Source organism: Rhineura floridana, chromosome 6 (assembly GCF_030035675.1).
Source record: "Rhineura floridana isolate rRhiFlo1 chromosome 6, rRhiFlo1.hap2, whole genome shotgun sequence".
Lineage (NCBI taxonomy): Eukaryota > Metazoa > Chordata > Lepidosauria > Squamata > Rhineuridae > Rhineura > Rhineura floridana.
This window is the reverse complement of record NC_084485.1, coordinates 48,405,054-48,417,946: the sequence shown is the minus strand read 5'-3', so window position 1 is coordinate 48,417,946 and position 12,893 is coordinate 48,405,054. Positions and strand designations below refer to the sequence as shown.

At 41.7% G+C, this 12,893-nt stretch overlaps 1 protein-coding gene across 7 annotated transcripts in view; it reads left to right on the top strand.

The window, feature by feature from the left end:
• The window catches only part of CHD6 (chromodomain helicase DNA binding protein 6), a 181,722-nt gene that overhangs the window by 88,177 nt on the left and 80,652 nt on the right, over nt 1-12,893 (top strand). For all 7 annotated transcript variants that reach the window (XM_061631714.1, XM_061631710.1, XM_061631709.1 and 4 more), the window contains 5 exons: nt 4,923-5,070; nt 7,091-7,240; nt 8,358-8,423; nt 10,542-10,600; nt 11,075-11,192. In XM_061631714.1, coding sequence (XP_061487698.1) covers nt 4,923-5,070; nt 7,091-7,240; nt 8,358-8,423; nt 10,542-10,600; nt 11,075-11,192 — 541 coding nt within the window. The remainder of the gene's footprint in view (nt 1-4,922; nt 5,071-7,090; nt 7,241-8,357; nt 8,424-10,541; nt 10,601-11,074; nt 11,193-12,893) is intronic.

The following is a 12,893-nucleotide window of genomic DNA, read 5'->3' as shown; positions in this document are numbered from 1 at the left end:
TCCCTTTCATTTCTCTAATCTTTTGGAATAGGGCTGTTATTCTCCCCTTTTTGTTGTCCTATTTCTATACAATAACTATTGTAATAATTCTCTTTGTCCCTACATACTGTGACTGGCCCAAGGTCACCCAGTGAGCTTCATGGCTCTGTGGGGATTCGAACCCTGGTCTCCGAGGTCATAGTCCAACACCTTAACGACTACACCACACTGGCTCTCTACGTACTAGTCACTGTATTGTTCCATTTAAAGTTCTGACTGTGTTTCTATCTCCTCTTGCTTTTACTTTCCTTCTCTCTTTAACCATTTTAAGAGTTTTTTCAGTCATCCATTGAGGTGTTTCTCTCTTTTTAACTAGAGGTATTGTCTTTTTGCATTCTTCCCTGATCATGTTTCTGAATTCACTCCATAGCTCTTATGGTTCTCTGTCAACTAAGTTTAAAGCCTCAAATCTATTCCTTCTTTGATCTTTATATTCTTCCGGGATGTTATTTAATTTGTATTTTGGCATTATGATTGCTTGGTTGTTCTTCAGCTTTACTCTGATTTTCGATATTATCAGTTTATGATCTGGACTGCAGTCTGCTACTGGTCTTGTTTTTGCAGAAAGTATGGAACTTCTCCATCTTCTGTTGCCAATTATATAATCAATTTGATTCCTATATTGACCAGTTGGTGATGTCCACGTGTACAGTTGTCTTTTTAGTTGCTCAAAAAATGTGTTTGCAAGAAAGAAATTATTGGCTTCACAGAATTCAATAAGTCTCTCTCCTGCTTCATTTCTATCTCCTAAGCCAAACTGCCCACTTTTCATTGATAGCCATACTGCCCACTTTTCATGCCACGGTAAATCAGTTAAGTTTTTTTGGCTGCACAGTGCAGGAGATGAAACTCTGAATAAAACAATACAGTAGTGAAACCAAACCCTGCCAGGCGTTAACGAACCACGTAATGGTTGACTCCTCATCTCTGGAACTACAGTGATCAGCTGTTATTCAGTGCTGCCTCCATTTGTAGATGAAGCACACAGGAACCTTGGCTGGTGGAGAACAGGAATGAAGAGAAACTAGATAGTTCTTATAACAACACATAGATATTAATTTTATGTGGTGTACTGGGTTAAAAAAAAAGTAAATAGAAACCAAATTGGGTAGTTACACATAGCAGTTGGCGGAAATATTCCCTCACAGAATGAAGCGTTTTGTGCATTTTTACCATCTAGCTTGATGAAGAGTTCTGGAGAACTTGAAAGTTTGCTGTTATTTTGTGTCATTTTGGTTCACCTAATGAAGGTATTGCCTGAATATGGATTTTGGCATACATGGAACGGATAAGTTATTGAACTTGACTTATCCTAGCTGCCCACTTTTTTTTTTTTTTGTAACATAGACACTTGCAGGTTGCCCTTCCAGGATCAAGACAGCAAAGTGCTGTGCAATCAAATGCCTCTGCATTTCCTTGCTGTAATATTTTTCTTTCCCTGTGTTGTTGAAAAGGTTTTGCAAACATCTTCGTTGCCTTGTTCCTGGAAAGTGAGAAAGTGTAACCCAATTCTGCCAGCAAGGACAGTCAGTTTGTAATCCAATTAACATAGCTCTTGTTCAGTTCTAACTCTCTTTGTTTGAAGACACCCAACTGTCATGTAACATCATCAACCTCTCCCAACCATGCTTCGCCACCCCCCATTTGTTTTCTAATTGTTTTGAACTCTGAAGCCTGAAGAAGGGTTGTTTGTAACTTGACACTGAGCTAGTTCACACATGACACTAAATCAAACTATGGCTTAGTGCAAATGCAAGGTCCTCCTGTTGCTCTGCTGCTGTGAGTGAAGCTATGGTTTGGCATAGTTTTAGTGTGTCATATGAACCCAATCTCGAATTTGTGTCTCTCTCCAGCCAAACTATGGCCTGTAAACCCAAGAACAAAACTTGGTTACAACTTCTGGTTTGTCCGGAGTGTGACAAACTTTGGACCTGGATTTGGACTACATACTAAGCCAAACCATTTGATTGTGGTAATATTGTTGCTTCACATCTTGGCTTGATGGTGATCCTTAACTGCCATTTAGAGATTCAGACATAGTGTTTAACCATTGTTATGTAAAAAGCAAATGAGATACTCATGTGCATTTCATATATGTTTAATATGTTTTTAATAATGTTTTTAACCCTTTTAAAAAGTTTTTTAAAAATGTTTTTAATGATGTTTTGTTTTAATGTATTTTAAGATCCGTTTTTATGATGTTTTAAAGTGTTTTAGTTCTTTGTTTGCCACCCTGGGCTCCTGCTGGGAGGAAGGGCAGGATACAAATTGAATAAATAAATAAATAAGGTTTATTATATTGCTATGTAAAAGTGTTGTGACCAATTTGCCTCCTGAGATAATCTTTGGAGAAGTTGGGGGAGCGGGGCTGGGGGATAAATCTACTTCTTCAGAGATTCTCTGAAGAGGCAAACGTGAGACAGCAATATAATAAAATGTATATGAAATGCACATGAGTGTCTCATTTGTTTTTCTAAGTACCTGTTGGTCAGGGCATTGCATGCAAAACCCAAAGAGAGATGTAACGTGAAATTGCAAATGACTCTGTCTCTTATAGCACTGAAAACAGTTTTCTTTAAGAGTGAAATTGTTACCAAGCCTAGATTAGCATTTTGTTAGGGCTGCAGGGAATTAAATAAGTGTTTCAGGATGCCAGCTGGTCACCTCTGATTAAAATACTGTCCTAGATTTGACTTTGGGTAACAAGGTAGGTTCCAACATTGGCATAGGGTTTATCACTCTGCTGCTCTCTACTGCTCTGTGCGGAGTTAGGAATTAGTCAGAACTAGGATTAGATGTGATACTGGAATCTGCAGCTAAAGTTTCAGAGCCTGCTTGCCATCCAGTTATAACAACATTTGTATGCTGCCCCACAACATATGAACACATTAACATTAGTGCTCAAAGAACGTTCATTGCTTTCAGATTCTTTTGTATTGTATTTGATTTCTGATTTGTACATCACTTTGAAATTATTTTGAATATAAAATGATTAAGAAATTTAATAAACAACATTAGGGTTGTAGCAAATGCTAATCTTACTCAGAGAAAACCCATTTAAATTAATGAACCTAAGCTGTTCATTATGTTCATTAACTTCAGTGGGTCTACTCTGAATAGCAACAGCGTTGGATACCACCCTCAGTGTCGAAAGCTCTAAACAACACAGGCCCCAAATATCTGAAAGACCATTTCTATCCCTGCAGACTCTTTTGGATGTTAAGATTGTCAAAGGGGGTCCTCTTGGTTGTTCCACTGGGCTCAAAACTTTGTGAGGTGGTAGCCCAGAAGAAGGCATTGTCTTTGTCTGCCCCTAAACTACGGAATTCCCTCCCTACAGAGCTGAATCTGGCATCTTCATTGTATAGCTTTCATCATATGAAGACCCACCTCTTTATTCTGGCATTTGAGACTATATATATGACCCACCCTGTTCTTCTGATTGTAATTTGTTTTAACTGATTTTAACACTGTATTTTTATATTGTTGTAATTCACTCTGGGACCTTATGGTGAGAGGCTGGTAAGAAATAAAATTAAACTAATAGCAACAATAATAAAAGTTCTCTGGGTGGCTTCCAGTAAATAAGTATAAAAACAATTTAAATACAAAATCAAACATAAATTATAAAATCAAAAGCAACATGAAAAAACAAGAAAACAAAACTCACTGCAAACCTAAAATTAAAACACAGATTTAAAAAATGGACAGAACCAAACTCATTAGTTATTATTTCAAAGACTTGGATGAACAGAAGGGTCTTCACCTAGTGCCGAAAAGACCCTAGGGATTGGGCCAGGCAAACCTCTTTCGAGGAAGGCTGTTCCATAACTGGGGTGCCACTACCGAAAAGGTTCTCCCCCTGGTGATTACAGGCCTGACTTTATTTGATGAGGTCACTTTGAAGCTTTGCCAGCTTAAACGCCTCATCATCTACCCACTTTCTCAGGCTTCTGGTGTAAGTCTGCTGTCTTATTTGGCATACCTATCCCATTTTGCCCTTTCTTATTTTGGAAAAGATAAACCTTATATTCTGGTGCTTTTGTAAAATCTCCAGCTTTTGGAATCATGTTACCACCACTCTTATTTTTAAAGTTTAAATAGTTGTCACTTGTATTTGGGATAAAATTAAGAAACTGCAGTTCTCCTGTAGCTCTTATCCTAAAGGTGTTTTTATATTTAATATGGTTGTGTTAGAACTTGGCATGAATGGTTTAGGGCTCAGAAGAATGATTTTTAATGTATTGGGGTTAACAACAGAAAGTTATCATTAAATGGGAGAAAGGGACTACAAAGGTGAAGTCGCATGTTGAATGTTGGCAAGACTTTCTCAGGACCTTTGTTGGGTTGGATATGCTTCATGAAAATGAGTTTCTGTACCCAAATCCTTGCCAAATTCTCAGGTTAAATCACCTGCAGTTGTTGAAGGAGAACTTGTGTTCATAACTGCCTCTGATCACAGAGACCCAGAAATAATAGTTCCGTAATAGCATCAGTCTTCTCAAAAGGATATTGGCTGGAATCCAAAGTGTCCATGCCTAAAATCATTATGTGCACACATGGGGGGTTTACCTTTTTTCCTTTATGGCTGCAGACCTTTGCACTGCATTGAATATTGCTTGCTGTGGGGAAGAGTAATCTTTGACTTTGAGGAGTAGCTTTTTGGAAAGCGCAAGACTGCCAGGGAAAGAGAACTCCGCAAAAGTATGGCTTTGTGTGTAGTCTTTTGGATCCTGATTGCAAGACACTAAGTACTTTCAGACTAAAACAGCAACTTTTCAGGGTGGCATTTTGGGCAGCAACACCAGTCGCAGTGACTTGACTTCCTGCAAAATGTATCTACAATCTTATTTTCTTCTGATACTATCTGTTTGTATCTGCAGCACGGAGCAAGGACCAACTCCTGTTGAGAAGAAGAAAAAAGGGAAAAGGAAAAATGACACTCCAGTGGATAGCCTCGAGTTGGATCAAAGTCTCCTTTCACTGTCTGGGCAGAGCCCTGAGGAGTCTGCTGAACTGGCTGACAGCCAGGTATGCTTGGATTTCTCACCTCTATGGGAATGGGAGGATGTCTCTTGAAAACGAATGACTGCTGTCGCTGGTTGGAATCTGTGTGCTATACAGCTGGTGGCTGTTCCTTTAGTGTTCTTGCTTTTTAGCTAGTGATCTCCTTTAAAATAAATGTGTGTAATGGAAGTCCCAAATGATGCATCTGGATAGCAGTTTGTGCACAAAACCAGGAATCTGGGAAGCAGCTAAACCGCATACCTTCAAAATGCAAAGGCCTTATTTTTTTATCTCCCCCCCCCATGACCTCTTCCCCACATGGACTGCATGGTCTGTTCAGATCTTGTGCTGCTTGTGCCTGTGATGTAGAGAGGTGTATTATAAACTCACTAATATAGACCCATACGTTATAGACTCACTAATGCATGTGAATTATTGGGGGAGGGGGAAAATGTGCTCCATGTGCATTCCTTTCTTTTTTAAAAACAACAACAATGTCCCACTCCATGGACTTGCCTTAGAGACACAATTGGCATGAAGACAAAGCTCTCCTCTCAGCTTTACTTTCTTCTGTTCCAAGTGCTGACCTTACGTGAGGTGAAGGTACCCTGAACAGCTCTGTGTGTGGCTCAGGGTGACTCCTTCATGAGAGCAGAGCTCAGATGTTGCTTCAGCAGCAGTCATCCTCAGACTGAGCCTTAAATAGGAGCTGAGGTTCTGTCTTTGTAACTAGCTCTGCCTTCTCAGAAAGGAGGACCATGGACACTTTGCCACTTGAGAGATCCAATAAGTTTTGGGTCAAGAAAAGTTGGACTCATGCAGGGGAGATAAAGGATGCTGAAGGGAATGTTCTGTTGGATCAGGTTATTAGTTGGTTGTAAAGGAATTTGTGAAATGAACAGGACATTTGCTTGGAGAGTATTTGCCATGAAAGGAGTAGTGGGTTACTCAGGGACAGCTCTAGGAAAAGTATAAGTGGGTAAAAGAGATTTTGTGGGGTGATCTGAGCATAAAGTTTCCCAAACAGATATAAGGTGGGCATTTGCCTCCCTTTCCTTGTCCCCTTAGGATTGCCTATAGAGTTGATGAAAAATTCAAGGAACAGATGGTGAGGGAATCACAATGATACTTTTTGGAGTAAGGAAAGAATCGATGTAAGGGTGTGTGTGGTTGTAGATATATTTGACTAAGTACAGATTCTTTGCCACCAAAGTAATATTCATTACCTACCTTGTGACTTGCTTTACGTTGGTTTTTTTCTGGGATTTATGGGGCCTTTCAGCATGCCTAGGACTGTGGTACAAAGCAGGTTCTCGTGTCTAATGGGGTGTAGCATCAAGGATCAGAGATGCTGACATCAAAGAGGTGGCCCCAGACTTATCCTTAGTGTGGGATGTTCAAAATTATGGCTATGGCAGGTAGTAATGACAGAAAAGCTGAGCCACACATTGAAAATAATGGTAATTGCAATGGACATCTATGTGATTTGGTGCAACTTTGTTAACTATACCACACAGCAGAAACAAAATTTGATGCATCACTAGTGTTCCTGAGACTTTGGAAGAAAGAGTAAATGGGAGGGACCTTGTTATTGAGACTGACGAACATTGGCAAGAAAGGAACAAAGTACAGTATTAAGACTTTGCAATGATTGCATACTTGAACACACATGACAGACTGAGATACATGAATATTTTTATTGAATAGAGAGGGATGACATCTTTGAAAAATCACAAAATACTGTGCTGAATGCTGTTGGGTGTTTTTTTTTCTATATTACATTGTGTTTGTCCTCATGCTGCATATAAATGAAATTAAATAAATAAAATATATGATGTGGACAGAGGGGGGATTTGACCAGGTCCTTCAAAGGATTGCTTAGCTCAGCCTACCAGTGCCCTAGTTTTGCAAGGGCTGGGAGAGTTCCAGCAAAGCTCTGAACCCTGTGCCTCCTCTCTGTATTAGCAGGGCAAGTGCCAGATTTGAGACAGGGAATCTTGCATGCATCTCTCTTCCCTTATCTGGGCTTGTGTTTGATACACAGAAGCGCCGTTCTGGGCGCCAGGTGAAGCGCAGGAAGTACAACGAAGACTTGGATTTCAAGGTGGTGGATGATGATGGTGAAACAATTGCTGTATTGGGAGCTGGCCGGGCATCTGCACTCTCTGCCTCTACCCTGGCCTGGCAGGCAGAGGTAAGGCTGGGACTAGTGGGGAAACAAGATTTGCTTCTCTATATCCAGAGATCACTTGCTTATATGGAAGAGAAATGCAAAGGGAACATTTGAGAGAAGAGTTACATACACTTTTATTCTTGTAATTTTTAGCTGCTGCTGCTGTTCTCTGTCTGTCTGCCTGTCTCTCTCTGTGTAAGAGTGAGTGAGCGAGCGAGAAAATAGACCCACACTCAGCCGCTTAACTGATCCCGTCTCTGTGCTTTGCTGTGCATCCTATGCATGTTTACTTGGAAACAAGCCCTATCAAATTTAGTGTGGCTCTGTTTCCCAAATACAGTCATAGTTTGACTTAATTTCTCAATATCCCTTCTTATTTTTAGAGAATTCTCTGCTCTGCATTAAGAAGTAGACTTTGAAGCATTGTAGAATTTGTGAAGCAGACTTTGGAGTATTGTGTCTCATCCATGAGCAGTGTAATTGATTGCTGAAAACCTCTGTTTTAATTGTAAGAACACAGAGCATGCCTACAAATGATGTGCATAGTATGTACAAGGAACAGAAACCTATAAACTAACATCACTTCTTAAGCTTGCAGTTTGTTTCCGATGGTAGTCTCCAGTACTGAATGGGGCTTCATACATTACTTTTTTTTTAACATGTGAAACAAAACAAAAATGTTAACATGCATTTGGCAAGCACTTATTTGTAAAAATATATGTTGTATAGGTATATTCACCAGGGAGCCTGAACTGTACCTCCCTGTACAGATAGTAGCTAATCCTGTGCTCTGGGATGAGGAGCATCTGGAGGATTGCCAGTCTTGTGCCCCTGCCCCCAAAGTTCTGTAAAGGCACAGGGCAGGATTACTCTAGACCAACCTTTATCAACCTAGTGCCCTCCAAATGTCTTGGATTACAACTCCTGTTGGGCTGATGAGAGCTGTAGTCCAAAACATCTGGAGAACACCGGTTCACAAAGGCTGATATAGAGGTTTGCCTTTCTGTTAATTCCAGCAGAGGCTTTGAGTTGGATTTGAGAGGTTGTGGATTCCCTCCTTTTTAACATGTGGAATTCAGAGGCACTAGATGCCACTGTTGTATCAGAATAACTAATCTTCTTATGTTGGGATCCATAGGAACCTCCTGAGGATGATGCCAACATCATTGAGAAAATCCTTGCCTCCAGGATGGTGCAGAAGGAGGTGAGTGGCACTCTAATCTAAGGAGTTCTAACCAGCCTCTTTCTAGGCTTCACCAAGTATGTTCAGAGGAAGGTATATAGTGGGTAGCGTTAGGCCACGGCAACTGTGTTTTGGGCTGGAGCCACATTGCCCATATGATCTTTATAGAACCTAGCTAGCATTATATTGGCCCTAAATAAATGATTTGTACTATTAGTAGTAGCAGCAGCAGCAGCTGGTACAGTTAAGTGTTTAAGGAAGAAAAGTATCCTATTGAAACAGCCATTCAGTCTTCATAAAATAATTATATGGTGTGAAGCTGAGGAGAAGAAACAATGCATTAGATGCAATACATGGATATATTCTGTATATCAAGGAATAGTAATGTGGACCTCTGTGGTTGAATATGTATCACTGAACACTAAAGTCGGGATCATTCAGACCATGGTATTCCCAATCTCTATGTATGGATGTGAAAGTTGGACAGTGAAAAAGCGGATAAGAGAAAAATCAATTCATTTCAAATGTGTTGGAGGAGAGCTTTGCGCATACCATGGACTGCGAAAAAGACAAACAATTGAGTGTTAGAACAAATTAAACCAGAACTATCACTAGAAGCTACAATGATGAAACTGAGGTTAGCATGCTTTAGACACATAATGAGAAGACATGATTCACTAGAAAAGACAATACTGGGAAAAACAGAAGGGAGTAGAAAAAGAGGAAAGCCAAACAAGAGATGGATTGATTCCATAAAGGAAGCCACAGACCTGAACTTACAAGATCTGAACAGGGTGATTCACGACAGATGCTCTTGGAGGTCGCTGATTCATAGGGTCGCTATAAGTTGTAATCGACTTGAAGGCACATAACAACAATAATGGTTGAATATAACATGTAGAGAAAGGAGCTGGTATTACCATAACGATTCTTTATGCAAGACTTACAATTTTTATTTTTATTTTTAAAAAACTTCCAAAATAGTTAGGTTTTTAGCCTATTGTTTTGATGAAGCAGTTGTACAGGGGTTAACAAATTTGGATTCACCTTACTAGCCAGCCACATATTTGTTGTTGCCAGGACCTCCTACCCCCTAAGGGCAGAGTATTGTCCCTGACTTGTACTCTAAGCTTGGAACTAGGGAAGGGGGAGGGGCAGGAAGCAACAAGCCCATAGCAGCTCAGAGTGGGTGAGGGCAGAGGCATGCTGTGCCTCTGGACCCAATGGGTATTCCGAGCTTGGAATATTCCACAGGTGTAGAGGGAAGCCCACTTGACTCTGCATTTCATCTCCAGCTCCAAGCTGAAGGGAGAATGTGGAGGTATGTCAGTTTGTCCATCTGTAGCCACAAGGTTGGGCTCATCTTGCTCACCAGAGCCTGGCTCCACTCTTGCCCTGGCAAGGGGGTGAGTAAAATGACCAAACCCTGTATTTGTTTGCTGAGACCAGATTGTATTGACTTGGCCTGCTCATGGAACTTAGCCCCCAAGTTTTAAAATTTGGAACAGCAGTCTCTGGACTGATATTTTAGGTCACAGGTGGGTTGCAGCATTTGTGCAAGATCCCTGCTCTTTCTGGAGCACAGGGGTTATTTACAGGCGACATGCATACCCTATAGAATAAAGCATGTGCTTTAAAGACAGCCTTCAAGTAAGGGTGCTGGGTGGTAGGGCACTTCTTACAGAGTTGTCAGGAGTGGCTGTTCTGTGCATTTGGGGGGTTGGAAGTGGTCAGCTCTTGTCCACTGACTGTGTTGTGTGACCTGGTAAATAGTAGGGGTCCCTTGAGCCATGCTATCTCTTCCTGAAGCATATGAGGAAAACTTAGTATAGCACTTTGGTTTTGTATGTTGCATTGTGCTTCCTTGCTGCCCAGGATTGTTGAAACACTCAGTGCTCCATTTGCCAACTGGGGATGGTGACATAATATTCTGCCTTTCCTTTGTTCCACCTCTGCTCCTTCTTGCCAGCTGGGCCCCAACATTCTGTCTGCTGCATGCCGTGTAGGAAGGTTCTTGAGGAGTCTGTTTTACTCTGTTATGTTAGATTTAAGTGCCCAGTCCATGTGAGATCATGCTGGCTGTGGTCCTAGTGCTGTACTGTGCAAATGATGCATACTGAGCACTTGCTGTTGTTCCAGACCTACCCTGGAGGAGCTGCTTATGAGCAGGAAGAGTTCTACGTAAAGTACCGCAATTTGTACGTATGGCATGTGATTTTTCTTCTTTCCAGCTTGGCTGGAATAATTCCTTGATAATTCCTTCTTTCCACCCCCCTGCATCCTCATTGCTGTATCTTTTTGGAGAACAAGTACTAATTCTTTGCACCCCATTCCTGCTGCCTTCACTTTCCGTGCTTCAGGGGGTGTGCTGTCCTCTGGTCTTCAACTGCTGCTCCCTTCACTGAAAGGTCCAGTGCCTGCATCTGCTTCCTTATTTGTAGTTGGCCTGAACTTCTCTTCATGCCTCCCCCCCCCCCCGCTGGATTATCTCTATCAGAAACTGAGGCTGGCCACTGTCTGCAAATTCTGCTCATCTGCCATGCAGTGTTTTTTCCTCCTTTCCTTCAGTTTCTGGTTATGTCTTTTAAGGTCTGTGTTCCTTTTTGCGCGTATGTCTGTGTATCAGGCTCCATTTCTTCATGCCCTTAGTGGTGTTCTCTGTTAATTTACAGTTCTTACTTGCACTGTAAATGGGCCACAATGGAGGAGCTGGAAAAAGACCCACGCATCTCCCAGAAGATCAAACGTTTTCGCAATAAGCAGGCCCAGATGAAACACATTTTCACTGAGGTAAGCAGTGAACTTGCCAGGCTAGTCTGACATTTCCTTCTCCAAATATGTGAAGTGTTGCTGCGTCGGTGCTTCATTGCCCAAGGATGCTTTTCCCCCTCAAACCAACGTGTGTGCATGTAGGGAGGGCTGCTGCAGTGACCTGCTGTGATAGAGGAGGTTTCAGGAATGACCAGAGTTGCATCAGACCTCTTCATGCATATGCACATATGCATGAGCTCGGTAGGTAGATTGGTCTTTCTTAAAATAAAATTTAATATGAATTTATCACTCTCTTGTTGGGCTTGTTACCTGCAGTGTTTTCCATGCATCCCTGGTGGGTATAAATCACAGCAATATGAAATTGAAATTGCTTTCTAAACTGCGGCTGTAAATCCTTGGAGTTTTCAACTCTTTGTCTGTACAGGTTCTTGGCACAAGTGTGAAATGTTTCTGGTGGAAGGTGCCATATCATTCCCTATTGTCTGGGATGAGCAGCTGCTCCTTTGCCTAATGCACTGAGGTCCTCACCTCTAGTCTCCTAGTGAGAGAGCCAATTCCCTAGTTGATTTCCTTGGTCTTTTGTGCCAGAACACTTGGGGTTTTTAAAGAGACACTGCTATGATAAGCAATCACATATTTGCATTTCTTCCCTCAATTAGCACCTATGTTATGGGGGGGGGAGGAAGCACAGGCAAGAATAAAGCGGTAACGCAGCCGAAGCTCTGCTCACGGCCGGAGTTTGATTCCAATGGAAGGAGGAAGTCAAATCTCTGGTAAAAGGGGTCGAGGTCCACTCAGCCTTCCATCCATCTGTGGTCGGTAAAATGAGTACCCGGCATATGCTGGGGGGTAAAGAAAGGCCGGGGAAGGAACTGGCAATCCCACCCCATATATACGGTCTGCCTAGTAAATGTCACAAGACGTCACCCTAAGGGTCGGAAACGACTCGCACTATAAGTGCGGGGACACCTTTACCTTTTACCTGCTCATTATTTATAAGCTGTTTAGTCATAGCCTGGCTAGTGGCTCATTTTGTTGAAAATGCAAAGTTCTTGCATTTGGGACAGGGCAGAGCTTTGTATGATGACATCTTGCCCACTAACAGATCCCTGGGAACCAAGGTAGTTAGAATCTCTTTGGGAACATGATCTTGGACACTGGTTTTTTTGTGCTGGATAATGTAATGTTCCCTTGCTAAATTTACCAGGATGCCGCACCTTTACATGGTTGTGTTAGGCATGTATTGTGGAATTTTCTCCCTCAAGTAGGATGATTCAGTGTGGCCCTTTGTGGCTTCTCATTACAGATGTGTAAGGCCCTTTTAACTCATCCCCAAACTTAATTGTAAGTTTGAAATGTTCTGGTTGAACACTCAAAAAAGCTTGATACGAATGTTTAGAAAACCCAATTTATTTTTTTGCTATTACTCTCCCTTCCCTGATAGTCCCCCCTCAAACGTCCCTTAGACCCTCCCCTGCAAAAAGCAAACAGCTTAGCTTGGAAAGGGTAGGGAAGGAGTAACTGGCAGCAGAGAGCTTCCTTTCAGACTAAAGGAGCTCTTAGCTGTAAGTGATGTTCTGCCTTGTGCTTGTAGTTTCCTTCCCCAAGGTAAACGTTTTTTGGTTTAAGGAGGAACTAGCAGGGGTGGGGGAAGAGGACAGCATGGTTCAAGTTTAACCCAGCTCAAAGCGGGTTGGACCCTGCTCAAAATGAGGCAGG